Source organism: Bidens hawaiensis, unplaced genomic scaffold (assembly GCF_021521415.1).
Source record: "Bidens hawaiensis isolate Kalapana, Puna unplaced genomic scaffold, B.hawaiensis_p1.1 tig00027123_1, whole genome shotgun sequence".
Classification (NCBI taxonomy): Eukaryota; Viridiplantae; Streptophyta; class Magnoliopsida; order Asterales; family Asteraceae; genus Bidens; species Bidens hawaiensis.
In genome coordinates, this window is record NW_027494383.1 from 24,896 (window position 1) to 50,488 (window position 25,593).

General features: G+C 36.0%; 3 protein-coding genes across 3 annotated transcripts; all 3 read right to left on the reverse strand.

Annotated features, from left to right (window-relative positions):
* Positions 1-4,159: 4,159 nt before the first annotated feature.
* LOC143574862 (uncharacterized) lies at positions 4,160-5,517 on the reverse strand. Its single transcript, XM_077059378.1, has 6 exons — positions 5,422-5,517; positions 5,131-5,280; positions 4,964-5,050; positions 4,730-4,864; positions 4,538-4,648; positions 4,160-4,258 (listed from the first exon to the last, which is right to left on the reverse strand). The coding sequence occupies exons 1-6, from the start codon at positions 5,515-5,517 to the stop codon at positions 4,160-4,162; spliced, it is 678 nt and encodes a 225-aa protein (XP_076915493.1).
* Positions 5,518-12,186: 6,669 nt separating this feature from the next.
* Positions 12,187-13,305, reverse strand: LOC143574851 (putative WD repeat-containing protein C2A9.03). The gene is made up of 3 exons (XM_077059368.1): positions 12,996-13,305; positions 12,716-12,802; positions 12,187-12,621 (listed from the first exon to the last, which is right to left on the reverse strand). The coding sequence occupies exons 1-3, from the start codon at positions 13,083-13,085 to the stop codon at positions 12,208-12,210; spliced, it is 591 nt and encodes a 196-aa protein (XP_076915483.1). The 5' UTR covers positions 13,086-13,305; the 3' UTR covers positions 12,187-12,207.
* LOC143574863 (uncharacterized) lies at positions 13,192-14,455 on the reverse strand. The gene is made up of 6 exons (XM_077059379.1): positions 14,384-14,455; positions 14,100-14,249; positions 13,928-14,014; positions 13,694-13,828; positions 13,502-13,612; positions 13,192-13,290 (listed from the first exon to the last, which is right to left on the reverse strand). The coding sequence occupies exons 1-6, from the start codon at positions 14,453-14,455 to the stop codon at positions 13,192-13,194; spliced, it is 654 nt and encodes a 217-aa protein (XP_076915494.1).
* Positions 14,456-25,593: the final 11,138 nt, after the last annotated feature.

Consider the following 25,593-nt stretch of genomic DNA (forward strand, 5'->3'; position numbering starts at 1 on the left):
TGTAACTAACAAATTGGCTCCTGACGGTGCCAACCTTTAGCGTATTTGTTTCCAACGGTCCGCGACTAACATAATTTTAACGCCGTTAGTTGCAGGTCGCCGGAAAAATATTTTTTGCAGGAAAACTCACATTGTTTTCCGGAAAACTTATCATTTTCGTCTCAAACATCTTTGTAATTTTGTATAGGACCTTTAGAAACCTTTTTTTTTAGTAAAAGCCCTAATGTTTTAGGTTGCCGGAACCCTAGAACCATCGTCGGAATCGGTTGGTGGTAGTCAAGTGGTTGTGGTTGGTTGGTGAGACAATTGGTGGTGGTGGCGGTGTTCAGGTGGTGTTTTTCGGAAAAAAATGTGATTTTTCCGGCCACAAACTTTTTCCGGCGACCTGCAACTAACGACGTTAGGATTTTGTTAGTCACGGACCGTTAGGAACAATTACCATAAAAGTTAGGATCGTTAGCAGCCAATTCGTTAGTTGAGAACGACAACGACCAAAAGGCGATAGTTAGGGTTCATAAAAACTAATATACCTTTTTCTTAAACTTGTATCCATTTTGGTCAGAACTCATTTCGGTCAGAATCTGTTAAGGTTTCTTTCCAACAAGAAGAGTATTTCAAGAGATTAATAAGCAAATCTCTTCAATGGGTCGAGAGTTTGGATAAATTATGAAACTTTATCTTTCCTAAGTTGGTTAATAATCACCGGAAAATGTTACGTGTTCACTTTATTTTTCACGTATCATCTAGTATTAATATTAACATAATTTACTTTGATGGGTTCAATGTGGAAACTATATAATCTATTTATATCGCATATGTATTCATCCAGAACATAACATACAATCACAATACAATTACCAAGTTTATTTTGATCAGAGCTCTCAGTTATGACACCTTATCACTACCGGGCATCACCTCCGCAATCAACAAAGTCTGTCAATTTATGCATACCCCAACAAAACCACTAGTCCACTGTCAAAAGGATTCTTAGGTACCTTCAAGACGCATCGGACTATGGTTTATTGATTACACAAAAATCGGGTTTTACACTTCTACTCTTCACGCCTATACTAATGCTCACTCGCCATCTTTGCATGCCCTTTCTAATGCCGACTAGGCAGGTTTCCCCGATGACCGTTGATCCACTAAGGGATTTACCATCTATATTGGTTCCAATCTGATCTCATATATGGTCAGCCAGAAAACAGCGAACTGTCTCTCGGTCTTCTACAACCAACACGGTAGCTGGAACTCACCTGGCTTGAATACTTTTTGTGAACTTAATCGGATTAAGCGTATGCAATCTATTTATATCACGTGTAATCATCAGTGATGAAGCTTTAACATATACACCGAGGGGGCCAAACTCGATATGTATTAAAGCTTTCATAAACGAGAGGGGGCCGAGTTCAAAATTTCGAAAAAAAACGAGTAAATTTACACTATATATCTAAATTTTCGACCGAAAAATGATAAATTTACACAAGTGAACAAAAAATCGGAGGGGGGCAGGGTAGAGGTGCACAAATCGGTTTTTTTAAAAAAACCGGTTCGGTTAATAACCGGAACGGTTTTTCTTGGCCTGGAAAAAAACCGGTTTTTAAATAACCGGACCGGTTTATTAACCGGTTTTTTTGGTGCAAAACTCGGACCGGTCTAACCGGTTAGGACCGGTTTAGAAACCGGTTAGAACCGGTTAATAACCGGTTTTTTTAATTAACCGGTTTTTTTTTTAAAATAACCGGTTAATAACCGGTTTTTTTCATAATAACCGGTTTTAAAATTAACCGGTTTTTTCCATAACCGGTTCAGTAACCGGTTTTTTCTCTAGAACTTGTAACCGATATACGAACCGGCGGTTACTAAACCGGTCAAGCCGGTTTTTAAATAACCGGTTTTTGTAAAAACCGGTTTTCAGTTTAAACCGTTAAACCGGTTCACCAACCGGTTTTTTTGCCCATCTCTAGGGCAGGGCCACCCCTGGCCCCAACTAAGGGCATGTTTGGGTTGCTTATTTTTTTTGCTTTTTGCTTAAGCAACAAAAAGCAAAAAAAATAAGCAACCCCAAACACCCACTAAGCTTCGCCCTTGGTAATCATCATATCGTAATATAGAATCATGATACAATTAGCAAGCTTATTTCTTATACACCCATACGCCGCATGTATACGCTCATATAAACTCATTAAAATGTTATACATCCATATACAATTTATACACCGGTATACATAGGTGGTACAACTGTACAAGCACATAGGGATACAATTAGTCAAAGTCTAGTTACACTTTGGTCAAAGAATAATCAGTCATTCAGTTGACCAAGAATGATAAATGGGGACTGTCTAGGATTCAACACAAGTTTGAATAGCTTTTCCTGCTAATCATTTAACCCATAAGTCTTAAAATTTGTTACATATAGCTTTAGATCACAAAAAAATATTAGCTAAACACGTACTCGCTGTCAGGGGCGAAGCTTCCCACCCCCGCCCCCCCCCCCCATGTTTTTTTGCGCGGTAGTGTAAATCAACCCTTTTTTCGTCCGAAATTTTGTATACGTAGTGTAAATTTACCCGTTTTATACCGAAAATTTGAGGCGGACCCCTCCTAGTTTATGATTCTTATAATACATTTTGAGTCTGCCCCCGACGAACTCGCCCAAGCTTCGCCACTGCTCGATGTATGTATTTTTGAACACGTTTTAAAATGATGAATTTGACATAAAAACGATTCTATGTATAAGAGGTAGAGGTGTGTAGAGGTGTAAGCAAACCTCGTCAACGATAGCAGAACAAATTAATGAACACGAACACATAATTAAACACATTTTCTTGTTTATGTTTATTAAATTAATGAATTTGTTAATTTTTGTTCATGTCCGTTTGTCAATACGTCAAACGACCACATAGCCACAACAATTTGGTTCTTGTTCAAGCCAAACAAGAACACCAATAAGAGAAGCAAACTAAATACAGCCAGATTCAAAGCGTGTTTGGTTCTGTCGGTCTGGGACATGAAAAAGATTAACCAAATCCAGAAAGAAAGTTGCCATCAATAACCGCAAGATCCAAACATAATTTAACAGTAAACAAGCCATATATTATCATGCCATTCTCAACTTCAAAGATTTTCACAATACAATTTTGTTCATGGAAGTCTTCATCTTTTTCAACAAAACATAAACAACTCGACATAATTTATTAAACAAACGAATCAAGATACCCATACTTGTGTCGTTTGTTGAACTGTAGTAAGCTGGGACGATTCTGGTCCGACACTCCAATGAATAGCGATTCATCATCCGGGCTGAGAGAAACACCAGCTATTTCCCCAAATAAATCAAGTTCTTGCCTTGTTTTATAGTTTGAGTTGGTGTCATAAACATGAACAAAATCAGCCGCTTCAGCAACCACCAAAAACTGCCCGTCTGATGAAAACCGAACAGATCGAGCTGCAGCCATGTTGCCTATAAGAACCGAGACCGGATTTGATAGATTTCGTATATCCCATACCATACACGTCCTGTCTTGGTTTCCTGTAGCAAATATTTTGCCATCTGGGTGCCACGCAGATGCAAATGAGTAGTCGCGGTGACCTTTCACTATGCCAACCGTCTGCCAAAGAAAAGAATTGCAATGCGCAAAAAAATGTCAATATTTAAAAAAAAAGATAAAAAAATATATATTATATTCACAAGTTCTTGCCATTCCACATGTAGAGTCTACAAGCACTCCATCGCGAGAATCACCGACTACAGCTATGAGCTTACGATCTGGGCTCATGGATGTGTGCTGCAACAAATAAAGGTATACAAATGAGTTATTTGGGTTATCTCAAATGGATTAAACGTCATACGAAGCATATTCAAATGCATTTAATATTCTATTATCGTTTATATATAAAAATCTTCCGTGAAAGTGTTCGCATGTTTTGACACATGACCAAACCCGTCCATCCACCCATTTTAGGAAACTCACATTCACCGTCCAGGGAAATCGGAAATGATTCACACGCCGAAATCCATCCATCTCATATTCCATCACACCACAAGCATTGTTTGATGCCATAAAATGCATTCCACCGCTACAATGTGACAAGAGTTGTCAACACGTTCACAGAGACAATAATATGTTTTGTAGCATATATTTACATAACTTATTAGTTACCTCAAGTTACTGTATATCTCAATTGCATTTGTTATGCCATTAATGCCTTCATAACTTGTTCTTTTACAAAAGCTGACTCCCTTTTTATCCAATCTCTGCATCATTTAATAACACACGCAGATTACAAGATAGAAAACGAGACAAAAAATAAAGAGATGTCATCATGTCAACTATATATGTATATGGCATAAATTTTAATATTGTTTGGATGTTTACATTGCCCCGCTATTTAGATATTTTGGATTTAGATGATTTATCTCGAGATATTTCATGGCAGTTCAAGATAGATAATCATTCGAGGCAAAGGCTATAAATATTAACTTCAGAACCTAATGTACTAATCAGGTAGGCAATTCAAGATACAATCAAATTACCTTGCAAACAAGCTCCCCGCGAAAACCTCCTGCAACCAGAAAACCGTCATTGACTGCGAATGTGGTAATAAGAGTTTGTGTAAATCCCTCTAACAAACTTCCCTCATGTTTCTGTGGAACCAAATTAAGTATCAATAAGATTTAAACATAAATAACAGAAAGGTTAGAATTTTATGATCAATATTATAGTACCTCAGTAGGCGCTACGCGCCCAAAGAAATTAACGGTTTCTGTTAATTTTTTTGTTACTGAGGACCAATGCATAATCGAGTGGTTGGACTTAAGATACACATCGTGCTTTGAAGTAGCCCATGCCAGGTTCCTTAACTGTACAAAACACGTAATGTGTAAAAAAACAACACACGATTTTTTTACGGCTGATTAATAGAAACCACGTGATTAAGGAACAAAAGTATTGGTACAAACTTGAAAATGAAAGATTGTAGGCCTCACTGCTCTTGATTTATGAAAAAACTCATAGTATCTACCACCCTTTGGCCTTTGTTTGTATCTCTGCAGACATAAAATGTTGTCATGATATCGAAAGTGAAAAGAGTATTTTTTTTATTTATATAAAAGCAATTGTACTGTACTTTATCGACAGCATAGTGATTGTTCTCAAAGTTTCTATAGCGTTTGATCCTTTTTCGCCTTTCTTGTTCCCTTGTTACATTGGATCTATTCCAGGGAACGCCCTGAATATCTTTCCCCCTTCTTGCTTGAGCAGAAGACGTATCCGTCACCTTTGTAAGATGTTAAACATTAAAAACTTGATATAGCAAGCGTATAAAACTACATCTAACGTCAAATTACAGAATAATCTTAAATTAAAAAGTACAATATTGGTAACTTAATAGTGGAAAAACAAGTGAAATTAGACTGACCATATGAATAATATCATCAAAATTTTGATCTCCGTCAACATTTTCTTCTTCACCCAAATCGTCTACAAAAACTGGCACGTTCCCGTCTTCCGCCATGTAATCTATTTATTCTATGTAAGTCTGCAAAAAGGGTTGCAATTAACTTCCTAATGAAAAATTCACACAAAAGGACAGATATTACAAGAAAAGAAAATTCACAAGTTTAACTTGGTAAATTGTTATAAACTCATCCATTTACAAGCTAGAAACAATATAAATAAAAAACAAATACGAATATATAATGAAGCAAAAAAAAAAGCCCTAAATGAACAATTTTGAATAGAAAAAACTAAGACCAATTAACGTATAATAACGCAAAGTACTTCCTTAACTTAACGCCCTCTCAAGAAACCCAAATTGATCTATTAACATAACAGAAACATAAAAGAAAAAACCCTGCCCAAATTGCTAAAATGTACAATCCATTACAAACCCAGAAAGGGGCAGCAAGTGAAATAAAAAATGTAACTAAAATGAAGATGTATATTACTTTTTAGAGCAGAAATTGAAGAAGCAGGTGATGCTGCGCCTGATGTGCAGATGAGTTTTTTCTTTCTGGTTTTCTGCAACAGATTTAGATGTATAATCAGCTTAGTCTCTCTTCTAGCTGTGTGAAAAGGATCGATAAAAAGAAAAATCCCACAAGTGTCATATGATATATGCATTTCAAAGGTAATATTATAGCGTAATGCATTGTAATATGATATAATATTCTAGTTGTGTGAAAAGGATCGATAAAAACAAAAATCTCACAAGTGTCATATGATAAATGCATTTCAAAGGTAATATAACGTAATGCAATGTAATATGATATAATGTGATATTGTGTATTGTAATATGATGTTATATTATTATGTAATGTATTAAAAGATAATATTATTATTTTATTAATTGTATTTATTATTATTATTGCCATTATTATTTATTTAGTTCTTATTTCCGAAGTTTCAAACCCGCCTCTAGTGTTCAAGCCAACACCACTGTTTTCGGTAACTTTGTGCAATCGACCTACATCAAATGCTTCAACAGCTGCATTAAATTTATTTATTTTTGTATTAAACTAATCAAATTTCTTCGTATTTGAACCCAAATTGTTGAAAACCAAGCGCAAAGTCAAACACGAAACCAAACGATATTGAACAACTCGTTTTCCTTTTCTTCTATTACCAAACCGAAAATACAACCACACCGGAACTCTTTACAAAGATTTCTATTTTAAATCCGACTCTAAATCTAATTCCAAATATTTATCAAACAAAAACTAATGAATCCTTAACAATTATCTAGATCTCCCATGCTTTATCGGCTCACATCAAAATCTTCTAGCCTATCTCTATATTTACTTTTGATTTAACTCAACCCTCAACTTTATCTTTAACCTTTGAAATGTAAAATCAAGATTAAACTTCCAACAATCTCCTTCTTAATCTTGAATCTCGTATCACCTAGATCTTGATTCCAAGTAACAATCATATCTATTCTAACTTTAATTCATGGATAACTGAAATGTTACGAACCTACTAGAAAACTAACCAAATGTAACACTAGGTTTTCCATAACGAAGTCCTTCGAAAGTGGCATACCTTTGGGGTAATTAAATGCAACTTAACTTAAGTTAAAAGGATTGGTTATCTCTTATCACATTAGACTGGTCCATGATTGAACTCATACCCTCTAGTACATGCTTGACAATGCTTCTCATGCTCTGGTTTCAGTGGTTAATCCCCCTCTCCGATGTACACTAGCAAACCAGTGTAAAAGCATACTCGGATGCTAATTGGGCCGTTTGTCTAGACGAACACGAGTCCACATGGGGTTCGCTGTCTATTTAGGTTCTAATATTGTCTCATGGAACGCTCACAAAAAACAAATGGGCTCTCGATGTTCCACGAAATCAAAGTACAAAGCACTTGATGACAATGTTGTTGAACTAACGTGATTGGAGGCTCTCTTAAATGAACTCGGTATTATCAGCAAGTCCTCTCCTACACTTTGGGGTGATAACTTAGGTGCTACATACCTCTCTGCTAATCCCATTTTCCATGCCCAGACAAGGCATGTGGAAATGGAATTTCACTTCGTTAGAGAAAAAGTTGTGAAAGGAAAACTTAACGTTCAAGTCATATCTACACATGATCAAATTGCGGATGTTTTCACATAACCACAACCATCAAATGTTTTTACATCTGGGTTCCAACTTGCAAGTCATTCACTACACTCAGCTTGCGGGGGAATATTAGACAGTATATTAATATATGGGAAAATCATAAAATGGCCCATTTGAAAAACCACATTCTTTAAGTAACCCGCCAATTTCACAAATACCCAAAATGACCCTTCCAAGAACGGTTGGATCGAGTGTTTAGTTCTACCGTCCAATAGTTTATGGAACCAACGAGATTTTGGCATGTGTCCTCAAAACAATAAGATTTGCCATCCTACTAATCTATTGCGTCGGCCGACTTATCTATTCGGTCGGCCTTTTGTTTTAAAAGTAAATCAGTTTCTGAAATACCCAACCAAAAGGAACAGCTGGCCGAGGGAATCTATCAGTCGACCAACGACATAGATCAATCGACTGGCAGAATAGATCAATAGGAAGGCGGGTCTTGTTTGTTTTGAGGACATGTGAGATCTTATTGGTTCCATAAATCGCGGACAGCATAACTAAACAGTCAGTCCGACCGTTCTTAGAATGGCCATTTGAGTATTTATAGAATTGAGGGGCTAGTTAAGGAATATAGTTGGTCAAATGAGCCATTTTGGTCTTTTTCATTATTAGATGGTAGTCAAAGTGTAATAGCCATTCTACCTATATATGATATATTGTAACACATATTCAGGCATATCAATAAACATTATTCCTATCGTTCAACTTGGATAAAGATTAAGCAAAAGAATCTAGCTAACACACGTGTAGGGGATGTATCAAATACAAAACTTCTTGTTTGGGTTATTGACTAGTTTTACTAACAAGTGATTGCTTTTCAATTCCCTTAAAAACCTAATTAGAGTTCTATATAGCACGAGTAATATCCATGACCCTAAATCGTATGCATCAAAAATTGGTTGATTATATGCAAGCATCCATATGCTTTTCAATTTAAATCCATAATCCAACAATCGAACCAAGATACTCGTACCTGCATCATTTGTTGATTTGTAACGAGCGGGCATAGTCCAGTCCCACACTCCAATGTAAAGCATTTCATTGCTGAGAGTAACAGAAACACAAATATTTGGATGTTTCTGTTACTGTTCGAGCCTTGTATGTCTATACAGTCATATGTTATAGTCAAACTTTCCTAGGACAAGCCCTGAGTTCTTGCTTGAGCAAAGGACATATCTGTCACCATTAATGTAAGCTATTAAACATTAAAACTTGAACATCTAGCTTATAATAGTAGATCTAACATTAGATTATGAAATAAACTTAAACTAAACAAGTTCCCTATTGGTAACTTAATAGCAGAAAATTAAGAGAGTGAATATACTGACCATATCATGAGCATCAAGATTTTGATCTCCACCACTGTCTTCTTCTTCTTCATCCACATATAGTATGTCCCCATATTCTGCCATGTAATATATTTGATCAACTTCGTTATGCGGCATTGATTGATCAAGCATGAGTAACAATCTATGCAAGTAGCTTATAGACAAAAGGAGAACAATGAATGAAAGTATTTCAGAAACTCAAACTCTAGAACGAATAAATAAAGAAACAAAAGGGAGTGTCTTAAAACAAACGCTTGGTGTGCATGTAAACTCAATAGCTACAATTAATTTCTTCCAATAAAGGGAAGAAAGAAGACCAGTGTATATACAATCGTATAATAGAAATTAAAGGCTGTACGTTTAAAGGCCGTTCAAGACATCCTATGGACGGAACAAATAAGAAACCTAAATTATGAATTAACCAAACAATTAAGGGGAAATGAAACAGTACCTGGGAAGGTGTACATGTGTTTGGAGAGTTCATCATGATTTAGCTTTTTTGGGAATTCAAATTTTCATCATCTCGTATCTGACTCTTAAGACCTTTCAGTTTTACTTTTGATCATTCAAAAAATCTAACTTTTACAAACTCAAATATAATTTATTTAATATATTTTGTATATTATGTATTAATTATATGCGGGTTTTTTTTAATAGTGTTTGGATCCACCCCCAATATCCGAGCTAGTCTTCTTGAGACTGGATGTCAATCTTACATACTGATTTTGGCGCTCCAGATTTAACTCACCTAAGACTACTATTACTGGCAAACCCAACATGGGTTGTTCCACTATCTAAATTCAAAAAAAAAATACGAATATATGGCAAACATTTTGCCGCACCAAACTAGTCTGCAATATTTGGTTTTGTCACATGTTACCACCTTAATGGATATGCTTTTAGTTTCTTTTTCTTTTTTCTTTCACACCAATTAGTTTTAGTTCTAATCTTGATTTTTTCTAATAACTTTTGATGATTAAGTTTTAAAAAAAATTTAAAAACATAGTCTTGTTCACTTTATTTATGAACATGCCGATATAAATTTTATTAAAAACGGAGTTTGTTTAAAAATATACTTTTTAATATAAAATAAATAAATTAATCATTACCGAATTTTTTTATTTTTTTAAATAATTTTCAAATTAAATATATATACTTTTTATTTGCATAAATAATTTTTTATATATATCTAGTCACTTTAAATTAAATAGACAACAGTTATAAATTTTATTTATTTAATAAAAAATAGTTAAAGTTGGGTTGCTAACTAGTGTGAAAAGTTTGGTTTGGTTGGGTTAGGTAGGGTGAAGAGAGATAATTAGTTTTTTTTAATAAAGATTGGATTTGGTTGATTTATGATGGTCTAAGAATATCATCAAGGAGTAAACCAACAAAACCCCCCTTGAGTCAGGTTTCAAACGTAAGACCTTAAGGATTCCAAGCGTTAATCATTATATGCGTTTTTTATGCGGGTAAGCGGATATGGTATCATTTGGTTGAACATAGGTCAGGATCAACTAAAATCTTACAAGTGCGCGGGTGAAAAGTTTTATAATCAGTCGTGTATCCAAGTATCCACCACAAATATTTCAAGTGGTGACACGTTAATGTAACTCAGGAAACTTGTTAGCTTAAAGCTTATCAAATGGCCAAACCACCTATGGTCATTGTCGATTGCCACCCCATACTAGTCATCGCAATTTGCAACACCACCGTCATCACTGCTGAAGAGTTTGAGCTTAACTCTTTTGAGTCTTTTTTATGACTTGCCTCGTGAGTAATGTGTCAAGCTTGAGCTTAGATCGTCTTGGCTCATTTATTTAGTAATAATTATATGATTATTTTAGTTGTATACATTTATGACTGTTTTAAGAAAATATTATACTTTTAATCATTTGCCTATATATGAAACTACTTATTTCATCTATAATCTTCATTATTTACCAGAATCATCCTCAAATGTGTAGTGTTGGTAAGAGATTTTGATCTTTTGATAGATGGGCATTAAAAACCTACTCGTCAATTGGATGTCATGAATCCGATGCCTTATTCAACACATTACACATGCACACTTTCTGTCTTTTCCATGTAGCTCTTTTCATTTCAACAAGGTGTCAGCAACATTTCAAAAAGTCAAGGTGGCGCCGAGATTTTGTAAATAAACTAGACGGCCGCCGAAATATGAAAAAACAAGGCGGCCGCAAGGAACATTTCTATCAGGATGTGAAAACTGGACAGCCGCCGGAAACATTCTTGTAAGATTTTGTACACGTCGCGTTTGGTTACTGGTTTAGAATAAGTGGGTGGACTAGTGGATTTAGAGTCGACATGATAGAACCAGTGAGATTTCTATAGACAATTTTGCAATCAGATCGATCAAAATGGACAATTTGATTATTTTTCTCATAAATCACTTGGCCGGGCTAATCCCAAGTAAAACATGAAATATTCAACTCTCTTCTTAACTCTCTTTTCATGTTTAGAAAAGAAAATTTTATTTTTGTTAAAAAAAATTGTTCAGATACTTGATTTTTTACCAAATTATTGTGGGACCCACTAGGGCATGTTGATAACCTTTTGTACCTACATTATCTTTGCAGTTTGCACCACTCTCATTCTCTTCCCTATAAGGATCAGAATCAGAATGTGTACTACAAGAATAATCATTTGACCAATTAAGAATGGCAAATGGGGACTGAATATGAAGATCTAGGATTCAACATAAGCATGATTAGCTTTACTGCTAGTCGTTTTATAACCCATAAATGTAAATTCATGATATTTGTTATACATTGTTTTACATCGCAAAATTTTTCGCTAAAAACATACTCAGTACATACTTTTAAAGATTTTTAAATTGATAAATTCGACATAAAAACAATGTATGCATATTAGTATATAAGAGGTAGAAGCATAAACAAACCTCGTAAATGATAGCAGAACAAATTAATGAACACGATGTTATGTATAAAAGGTAGCTTTTGACATAAAACCGTGTTGTGTATAAGAGGCAGTTTTTGTTTATGTCCTTGTTTGTTCAAGCCGGTGTTTGGCTCTGTTGGTCCAGGTCCGGGACATCAAAAAGATGATTAACCAAACCGAGAAAGAAAGTTGCCATCAATATATAACATATATAATCCAAACATAATTTAACAATACATTCTCTTCAAAGATGTTCACCATACATTTTTATACATGGAAGCCTATGTATTTTCCAACAAACAGAAACATCCAACTCAACTTAATTTATCAAACAAACGAATCTAGATATCCGTACTTATGTCGTTTGTTAAACTGTAGCAGGCTGGGATAGTTTTGGTCCGAGACTCCAATGAAAAGCGTTTCGTCATCTGGACTGAAAGAAACACCAGCTATTTCCCCAAATAAATCAATTTCAAGCCTCCTTTCGTAGTTCAAGCTGGTGTTATAAACATTAACAAAATCCGCAGCTTCTGCAACAGCCAAAAACTGCCCATCTGTTGAAAAACGAAGAGATCTAACCGCGGCCATGTTTCCTTTAAGAACGGTGACCGGCTTTGCAAGACTTCTTACATCCCAAACTCTACATGTCTTGTCTTGGCTGCCGGTAGCAAAGATTCTGCCATCTGAGTACCACGCAGATGCAAATGAGTAGTCCCGGTGACCTTTCACTGTCCCAACCGTCTGCCAAAAAAAAGAGTTGCAATGCGCAAAAGAATGTCAATATTAAAAATATATATATACAAAAAATAATAACTTTATATCCACAAGTTCTTACCAGTCCACTTGTAGAGTCTACAAGCAATGCATCCCGATGATCACCGACTACAGCTATTAGTTTACCATCTGGGCTCAAGGATGTGTGCTGCAACAAATACATGGGTTAAACGTCATACGGAGCAATACTCAAATAAAGTGTGTCATTTATATATAAAATCTTCCGTAAAAGTGTTTGCAGGTAGCGCAAACCCAACCCGGCCCATTTTGATTACTACTAAAAAAATGCTTCTTTTGACACGTGACCCAACCCGTCCACCCACCCATTTCAAGAAACTCACATTCACCGTCCAGGGAAAACGGAAATTATTCACCAGCTGAAATCCATCCATCTCATATTCCATCACAACACAAGCGTTGTTTGATGCCATAAAATGTTTTCCACCGCTGCAATGTGACAAGAGTTGTATAAAAATAACACAATTACAGAGTCACAAATAATGTATTGTAGTATATATTTACATCGCAGTTTATTAATTACCTCAAGCTATTGTATATCTCGATACCATTTGTTATGGCATTAATGCCTTCATAACTTGTTCTTGTACAAAAGCTAACACCTTGTCTATCCAGTCTCTGCATCATTTAATAACACACACAGATTACAAGATAGAAAACGAGATATAAAATAACGAGATGTCAACTATATGTATGGCATAAAATTTAATATTGTTTGGATGTTGAATACATAGCCCCGCTATTTAGATATTTTGGATTTAATTGATTTATTCCGTCTAAAGATATTTCCGTCTAATCAGGTAAGCAGTTCAATATATGATCAAATTACCTTACAAACAAGCTCACCGCGAAAACCTCCTGCAACCAGAATACCATCATCGACTGTGAATGTACTAATCAGAGTTCGTGCAAATCCCTCCAACAAACTTCCAACATGTTTCTGTCAACCCAAATTAAGTATCAGTAATATTTAAACATAAATAACAGAAAGGTTAGGATTTTATGATCAATATTATAGTACCTTGGTAGGCGCTACATGCCCAAAGAAATTAACGGTTTCTGTTAACTTTTTTGATAATGACGACCAATGCGTAATCGAGTGGTTAAACAGGAGATACACGTCATGCTTTGTGGTAGCCCATACCAGGTTCCTTAACTGTAAACAATACACAATGTTTAAATAAACAAAACACACATTTTTTACGGCTAATGAATAGAAACCACGCGATTAAGAAACAAAAGTATTGATACAAACCTCATAATGTAATATTGTAGGCCTCACTGCTCTTGAATTATGACAGAAGTCATAGTAGTAACCACCCTTTGGCATTTGTTTATATCTCTACAGATATAAAAGATTGTCATGATATCGAAAGCGAAAAAGGCACTTTTTTATATATATATGCAAGCAACAGGACTGTACGTACATTATCGACAGCATATTGAATGTTTACATAGTTTCTATAGTGTTTGAGCCTCGCACGCCTATGTTGTTCCCTTGTTACATTGAGTCTATTCCAGGGAATGCCCTGAATATCTTTTCCCCTTCTTGCTTGAGCAGAGGTCGTATCCGTCACCTTGGTAAAAAGAATAAACATTTGAAACTAAATATACTAAACATATAACACTACATATAACGTAAAAATATGGAATAATCTTAAGTTAAAAAGGTATAACATCGATAGCAGAAAACAAATTAAACTGGACTTACAAGATTTTGATTTTCGTTTTCTTCTTCATTCACATCGTCTACAAAATCTGATCTGTACCCGTCTTCTGCCATGAAATCTATTTAATCTATGCAAGTTGTAAACAGCCAAGAGGGGATGCAATTAGAAAAAATCACCCACACGAACCGATATGTATATTAAGTTATTTGCAAGAAACAAAATTCACAAGTTTAGTTTGTTAAATTGCTATAAACTCATCCATTTAAAAGACAAATCAAAACATCCAAAAATGCAAAACAAAAATTTAGTGTACATGAAAACTAAATAGCTACAATTTCCGAAAGCATCACTAGCTTACGCTCTGACCCGAGTAGCATGGGGCACGTGGAATCCCGTGTGAATCAGCAAGGACCACCTTGCAAGGCTAAATACTCCTGGGTGACCGATAGCGAAGTAGTACCGTGAGGGAAGGGTGAAAAGTGTTGGGTTTCTATGGATATTTTAAACATAGTTAACCATTTAACTAGTCATACTAAAGGCGGAAGCGTGATATTTACAAACTAAACATATCTATCCATATGTTTATATATGTATATCTTACAAGTTTATATAAGATAAGTTCATGAACAACCTAGTTCATGCAAGTATTAAGATTACCAATAATCTATTTATTAGAAACCCGAAGCAAGGATCAAATGATACGGAAAAGCTAAACTATCAAAGCTATAAACACTTACATTCTTAACCCTTTAAGATTGTAGTTGATGTTGAAGAAGATGATGATGTTGATGCTAGACTTTCAAAGGAAAATCCTCAAATGGAATATACCCCGAGCCTCCAACACACACCGAGCTATGTTAGGGAGCTTGAACACCAAAAACCCAAGACCCGAGCCTCTTCCTTTCTTTGGCCGATTACAAGAAAAGAAAAAGAAAGAGTGGTTTGTTTTTGTTTTCTTGAAAGTGTTTTAATAATCTTATCATGAAGTCTTTCACAAACCCATACATATAATGTGTTAGGTATTTGGTTAAGTGAACCACACTCAACCTTTTCATGACAAGATATTGACCAAGACATGGGGTGTGGGGCCCACCCAAAACCGGCCCCAATTATTATATTTTTTTTTTTTTTTTTTATTTTATTTATTTTATAATGTATAAAATAAATATATAAACACCCCATCTTTTATAAACCATTTTACAAAAGAAAATATAGTTAAATAATCATTCCAATAATAATTATTTGAATAAATAAATTAACCAATTAATTTATTTAACACTTTCAAGTAAGTATTCAGAAACCCGATTTTCTGAATGTATCGTGTTCTGTATTTGTCTTATAGATCTTATCTTAACAAATACATAATTGGTGTGTGTCTAACTCGTTATTGGGTATGACCCGACTTGGATCAAACATGACTAGCCACATTAACCTAATTATGTGTCTCGGGCATACGATATTCCAACAATCTCCCACTTGCACGAGACTCATAGGTAGTTAACGCTAATGGTGAATACCGCCTAACAACAGTTCACCATCCCTAGTGTGTTTGACTAAGTGCCATTCAATAACATCATCCCCTTCAAGTCCATACTTGATATGATATAGGTAAGTCTTATCACTACATCCCTCTGTTACTAGATGTCCTGTCAAATCGAAGAGACACAGAGTGATCATTCTCTCAACGATTTAACTTAACAGGCCTTAGACATCTAAACTCTCAACACATAAGAGGAACAAATCCCATCTTGACTGCATACATCCTCGTTGACATCTCATATAATATCTGAGCTCTTTCTTACACGTCATCGTGTTACCAAAATAACAAAGAATAGAGTCAAGATATCAGACTTGATGAAAAACCAGATCCGATATGCATCTCAGGTCAAAGGACACAATGATACTCGCCTTTACTCAAGGATTACTTATGATCAATTGCACTAACTCCATGCAGTGATCCTTGAGAGCGGATCATGTCCAATATTTGTATCCCACAAATATCTATGAACCTTGGTGGCAAACCTATGCCCTATATTCATCACATGAATATCAACCAATCCGGGTTCATAATAGTCTTAACTTCATACTTGTTCCCACAAGTATGATCGACTACGGACGTTTAGAACAACATAAGTCATTCATGGATTAAACATGCAAATATAGAACATAACTCATTGAATAATTAAAACATAATTAATTTTCATGAGATACCCATTACATTCGTTCTTATACAAACACTAAATACAGATTAAATCCACTCACTAGAATACCGAAGTCCTAATGCACAAACATGACCCTTATGCTTTGGCCTATCGAGGAGCTTCGTGAGTGGGTCCGCAATATTTTGATCGGTATGAACTTTATGAATACATATCTTTCTCTTTTCAACTTCATCCCTTATGTAGTTGAATCTGCGCTCAATGTGCCTCGTTTTCTGATGAGCACGAGGCTCCTTGATCTGTGCAATAGCACCTTCATTGTCACAGAATATCTCTAGGGGCTCCTGAATGGTAGAGATAATCCCTAGATCCATGATGAACTTTTTCATCCATGCAGCCTCTTGGGCTGCCATTGAAGCGGCGATGTACTCAGATTCTGTAGTGGATAACGCGACAACATCCTGCTTCGAACTCTTCCAAGAGACAGCGCCTCCATTTAAGATGAAGACATATCCCGACTGTGACCGAGAATCATCTCGGTCAGTTTGGAAACTCGCATCCACGTAACCCTTTACGACGAGTTCCTCCTCACCAGACCCATATATTAAAAACATATCCTTAGTCCTTCTAAGGTATTTTAATATATTCTTGACAGCCATCCAATGACTGTCACCTGGGTTGTGCTGGTATCTACTCGTTATGCTTAAAGCATACGAGACGTCCGGTCTAGTGCACATCATTGCATACATAATAGATCCTATTGCCGAAGCATAAGGAACATGCTTCATCCTATCCTGCTCTTCCTTAGAGCTAGGACTTTGGGATGAGCTTAACACGGTTCCTCTAGGAATAGGTACCAAACCTTTCTTAGAGTTTTCCATCCTGAACCTTTTTAGGATTTTATCAATGTATGCACTTTGATTAAGTCCGATCAATTTCCTTTTTCTATCCCTATAGACCTTTATTCCCAAGATATATGTCGCTTCTCCAAGATCCTTAATTGAGAAACGACTACTTAACCACGTTTTAACGCTTTCCATACTTGGTATATCATTTCCAAATAAAAGTATATCATCGACATACAAAATAAGGAACATGATTATACTCCCACTAGCCCATTTATACACACACGCCTCATCACCGTTTTGGACGAAACCAAACGCTTTGATTTCTTCATTAAAACGATGATTCCACATCCGTGATGCTTGTTTCAACCCGTAGATTGATTTCCTTAACTTACATACTTTATCAGGATTAGATGGATCGACAAAACCTTCAGGCTGAACCATATGGACATCTTCCTCAAGATATCCATTTAGAAAAGCGGTCTTGACATCCATTTGCCATATCTCATAATCAAAATGAGCTGCAATGGCAAATAATATCCTGATCGACTTAAGCATCGCAACCGGCGAGAAGGTTTCATCATAATCAATCCCTTGAGTTTGCGTGAAACCTTTTGCGACAAGTCGAGCTTTGTAAGTATCTAAATTTCCATGCATATCGGTCTTCTTCTTGAAGACCCACTTACATCCAACCATTTTGGAGTTAAGTGGACGATCAACCAATTCCCAAACTTGGTTATCGTGCATGGATTGCATCTCGGCGCTCATGGCTTCAAGCCACTTGTCACAATCAGGTTGTGACATAGCATCTTTGTAGGAGATCGGTTCATCCGAATCGACCAAGTAGCAATCATCCACAAGAAATCCATATTTCTTGGGAGGTCGACTAATCCTATTAGATCTGCGAGCAACGTGTGTATGATCAACCATTTGATCACCTTCAACATCCTCGTGTTGAAAGCTAGTATCGACCAACTGTGTATCATCCAGTGATTCTTGAACCTCTTCAAGTTCCACTCTCTTTTCACTAGGTCCTTCCATAAGGAACTTAGTTTCTAAGAAGTATCCTTTGCGTGAAACAAACACCTTTTGTTCACTAGGATCATAGAATATATATCCTATATCATCCTTTGGGTATCCTATGAAGATACACCTGATGGATCGAGCCTCAAGCTTATTTGGGGTGTCACGTTTAACATAAACTATGCATCCCCATACCCTTAAATATGAAAAGGATGGAACCTTTCCATGCCACACTTCATAGGGTATTCGATCCACCTTTTTGGTCGGGGCCATATTTAAAATACGAGCCGCTGTGAGTAGCGCATATCCCCAAAATGATGGTGGTAGTGAGCTTCGTGCCATCATTGATCGAACCATGTCCAACAGTGTTCGATTCCTCCTCTCGGATACTCCGTTATGTTGAGGAGTACCAGGAGGAGTGAGCTGTGAAATAATTCCACAATCTCTAAGATGACTTTGAAAAGCATCACTTAGGTATTCGCCTCCTCTATCGGAGCGGAGTACCTTGATTGTTCGGTCGAGCTGATTTTGTACTTCATTTTGAAATTCCTTGAACATTTCAAAGGCTTCATGTTTGTGTTTCATTAGATACACATACCCATATCGACTAAAATCGTCGGTAAAGGTAATGAAGTACCTTTCACTATTCCTACTAGTTGGCTTGAAGGGTCCGCATACATCCGTATGTATGATACCCAACAAGTCCTTAGCCCTTTCATTTGTACCTTTGAAAGGCTCTTTGGTCATCTTGCCTTGAATACAAGATTCACACTCATCAAACGAACCTAACTCATTTGTTTTCAAAAGACCATTCTTTTGGAGAGTATTTACACGATTCTTGTTTATGTGTCCAAGACGACAATGCCAAATGTAGGAATCACTCAAATCCTTTTTGAGTCTTTTAGTGGAAGTTTGATATAATGAGCTATTTAAGGTATTGTCATGAACCAATTCATAAATACCGTTGTTTGGTACAGCTTTAAAATAAAAGATACCATTAGATGATACATGCATTTCTGATTTTACAAATTTAAAGTCAAAGTTACATTGTCTAAGAAGGTGCACAGAAATAATGTTCCTAGTCAAACTAGGAGCATACAAAACATTTCTCAAAACAACTTCCAAACCACTTGGAAGCGATAAAGTGAAGTCTCCTCTAGCGACCACGTGCACCCTTGCACCGTTGCCCATGAAAAGACTCACTTCGCCCTTCTTTAAGTCTTCATTCCTTTTGAACCCCTGCAACCAATTGCAAATATGAGTTCCACATCCGGTATCCAATACCCATGTGTTAGAAGAAATAAGATTTAGCTCAATATTAATCATAAAGACATTACCCGAGGTATGCCCCGCATTCCTCTTGTCTCTTAGCTCCTTTAGGTAGACCGGGCAATTGCGTTTCCAATGTCCGGTCTCCCCACAACCAAAACAAGGATCATCCTTATGACCCTTCGGTTCCATAACCTTTTGTTTCTTTGCCATAACCGGTGATTTGCCCTTACCCTTAAGATGCAGAGGAGGACCCTTCCTTTTTGCTACCTTAGCCTTAGGATTGGGTTGAGATCGATTCTTGGATCTACCTTCATTGATCGCAAACACGGGTAAAACCCTTTTACCCATACTCGCCTCGGCTGTTTTAAGCATCGAGTGAAGTTCTCCAATGTTTTTGTCCCACCCGTTCATGTTATAATTTAACACGAATGTGTCGAACCTTTTCGACAAAGAGTTAAGGATCAAATCCGTTGCTAACTCTTTTGAGATGGGACAATTGAGCTTGGCGAGGCGATCAATGTAACTTTTCATCTTAAGTACATAAGTTGAAACTGGTTGATTATCATCCATTCTACATGCATGCAAGGCTCGAACTGTTTCGAACCTTTCAACTCTTGATTGCTTAAGGAACATTTCCTTAAGTTGAGTAATCATGTCGTACGCATTATGGTTTTCGAAATCCTTTTGGATTTCGGGAACCATAGTCGCCAACATGAGGCATGACACTTGAATGGAATCTTCCGTAAGTTTGACCCAATTCATATATTCGACCTCACTTCCCTCTTCCGGTTCTTCGGGGATAGGTGTTTCCAAAACATGATATAATTTTTCTTGTTTTAGAACAATCCTTAAATTTCGGAACCAATCCGAAAAGTTATTGTGGTTAAGACGGTCTTTAGCGAGAATAGATCGGAGAGATACGTTTTGGACGTTAGGGATTATGTTGTCGTCGACGTGTGCGGCCATCTGCAGAATTTTAATTAAGTTCATTTTAGTGTTTTACATATTTTAATTATTAATACCCTTTTATATATATATACCAAATATAATTAATAATTAAAATCTAGAATCCAACGATAAACCCGACTCCGGTTAGGTGACCTTTTTCCCATTGTCGGTTTATCAAGGTAGTTATTCATAACAATTGCAAACCCTTTTGCAACTTCTAGAGTTTATGGGACCGGTTCGAAATCATATTTCGTGTCGGCATGTTTATCCCATCAACACCTATTAGACCCCATGCTTGGGTGACCCTCTTCACATGGTTCTAATTTAAGTTGTCCTACTTGTATCAACTTGTAATATTAACATACAAACGGTTAGGTGACCTTTTTCCCATTTATATGCTAATATTACCTCAACATATTAATTTACTCTACGCGGTTAGGTGACCTTTTTCCCACTAAGAGCTTACTAATATGTTAAGCGTTAATACAAAAGGATGGTGTTTAACTTGTTATCCTTAATTTCAAAAAGGGATTTTTAGTTTTAATAATTCTAGTTATAAAACTTTAAATCCTGTTCTAACATGCATTTAGTAACATGATTATTTTGAAACCATTTTTCAAAATTCTAATTTATAATAAAACCATTTTATTATGGGCGTGAGACGGCTAGTTAATAAATCCATTTTATTAAACTATGTGTCACGTAATTACCGATAATTATTAGAACCCGTTTTATGCTTTGTTAATTAATTCTAAGTGACGAAGTTGATATCCTAATATCTAACAACCACACAATCAAACAATCAATTAACAAGCATACATAATTATACTAGACACGAGCCACTAAGTTAGACCACACTTGTTAGCCGAAACAAGTGTGTGTCTTAGGTCCGATCCTAAGGGACACATGACACATGGATGTTGTAGCTCCCACTCGATCCCGCATCCAAATGCTTCGAGCATCTTCTTCAACCCCGTTGTGATCCATTGGGCTTGAACTTGGGCCTTAGCTTCCATAAGCTTCCATTTGGGCTCATTGGGTGGGCTTAGGTCCATTTGGGCTTGAATCCCTTTAATGGGCTTGTGAGACCCATTATCACCATACCCGGCCCAATTAGGCCCAAACTTCCAATTTTGCAATCTTCTTTAATTTTACAAAATCAAATGTCCTAATACATTTTTTCTATAAAATAAAGATATTACAAATAACCTATTTATTACATACCCATATGAATAAATAATTACAAAATAGCCCCTAATTAATTATTACAAACCGAAACTTTGAATAATTAACTACAATCACAACATCAACCACAAACAAACATCCACTTTGGTCTACGGCTCGGTCTAGTTTTAACAAACATAACCCGTTATGTTTTAGGAACCCGTTCCAAAACCCCTTGACTTTATCGGGCCTAGCCCAACCCATTTGGGCTTGACCCAATAACTAGATTATGGGCTTCGGCCCACATGTGCAAAACACATGGGCTTCGGCCCAATTAAAAAACTCATGGGCTCGGCCCATTTAACCAAAAATGGGCTTCGGCCCATATAGCTTTTCCCTTTAATTTCCGGTTAGCCCAATAACCATGTTAAAGTGGGCTTCGGCCCAAATTCACCCGAATTGGGCTTCGGCCCATTTACTCGGTTTTAATTTTTTTTTTTTTTTTTTTTTTTTTTGAACAAAGCCAAAACAATAACAAGATTAAATACAAAAAAAATCATGCATGTTAATTTTTGTATAAAATCTTTCAAGGGGAAAAAATATAAAACCGAGAACCCGAAGCTTAGTTTCCCGTATCCCGGCTCTTGATGCCATTTGTTGGGTTTCTATGGATATTTTAAACATAGTTAACCATTTAACTAGTCATACTAAAGGCGGAAGCGTGATATTTACAAACTAAACATATCTATCCATATGTTTATATATGTATATCTTACAAGTTTATATAAGATAAGTTCATGAACAACCTAGTTCATGCAAGTATTAAGATTACCAATAATCTATTTATTAGAAACCCGAAGCAAGGATCAAATGATACGGAAAAGCTAAACTATCAAAGCTATAAACACTTACATTCTTAACCCTTTAAGATTGTAGTTGATGTTGAAGAAGATGATGATGTTGATGCTAGACTTTCAAAGGAAAATCCTCAAATGGAATATACCCCGAGCCTCCAACACACACCGAGCTATGTTAGGGAGCTTGAACACCAAAAACCCGAGACCCGAGCCTCTTCCTTTCTTTGGCCGATTACAAGAAAAGAAAAAGAAAGAGTGGTTTGTTTTTGTTTTCTTGAAAGTGTTTTAATAATCTTATCATGAAGTCTTTCACAAACCCATACATATAATGTGTTAGGTATTTGGTTAAGTGAACCACACTCAACCTTTTCATGACAAGATATTGACCAAGACATGGGGTGTGGGGCCCACCCAAAACCGGCCCCAATTATTATATATTTTTTTTTTTTTTTTATTTTATTTATTTTATAATGTATAAAATAAATATATAAACACCCCATCTTTTATAAACCATTTTACAAAAGAAAATATAGTTAAATAATCATTCCAATAATAATTATTTGAATAAATAAATTAACCAATTAATTTATTTAACACTTTCAAGTAAGTATTCAGAAACCCGATTTTCTGAATGTATCGTGTTCTGTATTTGTCTTATAGATCTTATCTTAACAAATACATAATTGGTGTGTGTCTAACTCGTTATTGGGTATGACCCGACTTGGATCAAACATGACTAGCCACATTAACCTAATTATGTGTCTCGGGCATACGATATTCCAACAAAAAGAACCCCCATCGGGGAGTGAAATAGAACATGAAACCGTAAGCTCCCAAGCAGTGGGAGGAGCCCGGGGCTTTGACCGCGTGCCTGTTGAAGAATGAGCCGGCGACTCATAGGCAGTGGCTTGGTTAAGGGAACCCACCGGAGCCGTAGTGAAAGCGAGTCTTCATAGGGCAATTGTCACTGCTTATGGACCCGAACCTGGGTGATCTATCCATGACCAGGATGAAGCTTGGGTGAAACTAAGTGGAGGTCCGAACCGACTGATGTTGAAGAATCAGCGGATGAGTTGTGGTTAGGGGTGAAATGCCACTCGAACCCAGAGCTAGCTGGTTCTCCCCGAAATGCGTTGAGGCGCTGCAGTTGACTGGACATCTAGGGGTAAAGCACTGTTTCGGTGCGGGCCGCGAGAGCGGTACCAAATCGAGGCAAACTCTGAATACTAGATATGACCTCAAAATAACAGGGGTTATTACATCCATTATAAGTCCTGTTGATGATATCGAAGCCGTGACAGAGGTGGTCTCGGACATGAAAGGGTGTCTGAAGGATCTAATGTTGCGGTATGTACCGCGGGTCAGGGGTATTCCGTTGTACCAAGGGATGTCTTTTGATCCGACTCTCCCTACGCATCGTTTGACGAGAGAGGTGTGCAGAAGCGGGCCAAACAACCAAAGTCGAAGGTTGTAGCCTTGCTTCACTTGAAAGAAAAGAGACTTATAGATTGGCTTGAAAACTCAAAAAAGAAAAAATTAAGACCAATCAATGTATAGTAATGCAAAGTACTTCCTCAACTTATCAACTCAAGATTCAAGAAACCCCAATTGATCAATTAGCATAACAAAAACATAAAAAAGAAAACCCGACCCAAATTGCTGAAATTTACGATCCATTACAAACCCAAAAAGAGGCAACACGTAAAATAAAAAAATGTAACTTATACGAAGATGCATATTACTTTTTAGAGCGAAAATCTTTTTCTTTGTGGTTTTCTGCAACAGATTCAGAGCTATCACTCAGCCTAGTCTCTTCTTCTAGTTTGTGTGAAAAAGAAATGGGAATATAAAGGAAAACGCCACAAATGTAATATGATAAATGTAATTACAAAGGTATATCATAACATAGCGTAATATGATGTAATATGATGTAATATGATATAACATGATAAGTGTGCTGTTATATGATGTAATATAAATATATAAAATATAATATTATTGTTATATTAATTTATTTATTATTATTATTATTACCATTATTTTTTTAGTTATTTTTCCCAAAGTTTCAAACCCACCTCTAGTGTTCAAGTCGAGACCACCATTTTCGTGACTTTTTATGGCCAGTCCCCAACAAACGCTTCAGCAGTGGCATCAAATTTATTTTTTTTAATTAAACTGATAAAATTTCTTCGAATTTGAACCTAAATTGTTAAACAACTCGTTTGAATCTTTTCTTCTGTTAAAAAAATGAGAATAAAAATGATTTCACAAAACTAACCTTTCAAATGTAAAATCAGGATAAAACTTCCAACAATATCCTCTTAATCTTGATTCTCGTATCACCTAGCTCTTGAATCCAAGTAACAATGTCTATCTATTCACCTTTAAGTTTGGATAATTGAAATGTTACAAACCTACTAGAAAACTAACCAAATGCAACTAACTTAGGTTAAAAGGATTGGTTATCACATTAGACAGGGCTATGGTCGAACTCAATACCCTCTAGTACGGGTTTGACAATGCTATCTATGCTCTCATTTCAGTAATTAATCCCCCTCTCCGGTTTTAAAATACTGTTCAGTCGATCTACAAGTTGAACTGCGTATCATATACTTCCTCAAGATGAACAAAAAAAATTATAAAAGAAAATTGTTATTGAATACGATAATAAATAAATAAGAGGAAATATATAAGTACTCCTTTCGGAAACTAGTTCCAATGAAGATCCATACAACTAATAACATGCAAATCAAACTTTAAGACTAATACACAAGATCGGGACTAGAAGTCTAATACACACTGTAGAGTTCAGTCAACAAGATTAATTTTGCAATACTATTAAACCAGATAGTATGGTTTGTTAATGATTAGCCTAATCAAAACAGAAAAGCAAATAAAGCAAGTAAAAAAGACTACTGATCATGACCAATATAGATAAAATGTCATTTTACACTCCACTAATCTAGCTTTGGATAAAGATTAA

What these genes read in the sequence shown, in the direction of transcription:
- LOC143574862 (XM_077059378.1), bottom strand. Translation starts at nt 5,517, where the DNA reads ATGGCGGAAGACGGGAACGTGCCAGTTTTTGTAGACGATTTGGGTGAA. An exon ending in ATCACTATGCTGTCGATAAA is followed by an intron (nt 5,051 to 5,130) that starts GTACAGTACAAT and finishes TTATGTCTGCAG; the next exon opens with AGATACAAACAAAGGCCAAA. An exon ending in GGCGCGTAGCGCCTACTGAG is followed by an intron (nt 4,649 to 4,729) that starts GTACTATAATAT and finishes TTGGTTCCACAG; the next exon opens with AAACATGAGGGAAGTTTGTT.
- LOC143574863 (XM_077059379.1), bottom strand. Translation starts at nt 14,455, where the DNA reads ATGGCAGAAGACGGGTACAGATCAGATTTTGTAGACGATGTGAATGAA. An exon ending in TTCAATATGCTGTCGATAAT is followed by an intron (nt 14,015 to 14,099) that starts GTACGTACAGTC and finishes TTATATCTGTAG; the next exon opens with AGATATAAACAAATGCCAAA. An exon ending in GCGGTGAGCTTGTTTGTAAG is followed by an intron (nt 13,291 to 13,501) that starts GTAATTTGATCA and finishes TAAATGATGCAG; the next exon opens with AGACTGGATAGACAAGGTGT.
- LOC143574851 (XM_077059368.1), bottom strand. Translation starts at nt 13,085, where the DNA reads ATGGCATCAAACAACGCTTGTGTTGTGATGGAATATGAGATGGATGGA. An exon ending in GTTTTCCCTGGACGGTGAAT is followed by an intron (nt 12,803 to 12,995) that starts GTGAGTTTCTTG and finishes TATTTGTTGCAG; the next exon opens with CACACATCCTTGAGCCCAGA. An exon ending in TAGACTCTACAAGTGGACTG is followed by an intron (nt 12,622 to 12,715) that starts GTAAGAACTTGT and finishes TTTTTTTGGCAG; the next exon opens with ACGGTTGGGACAGTGAAAGG.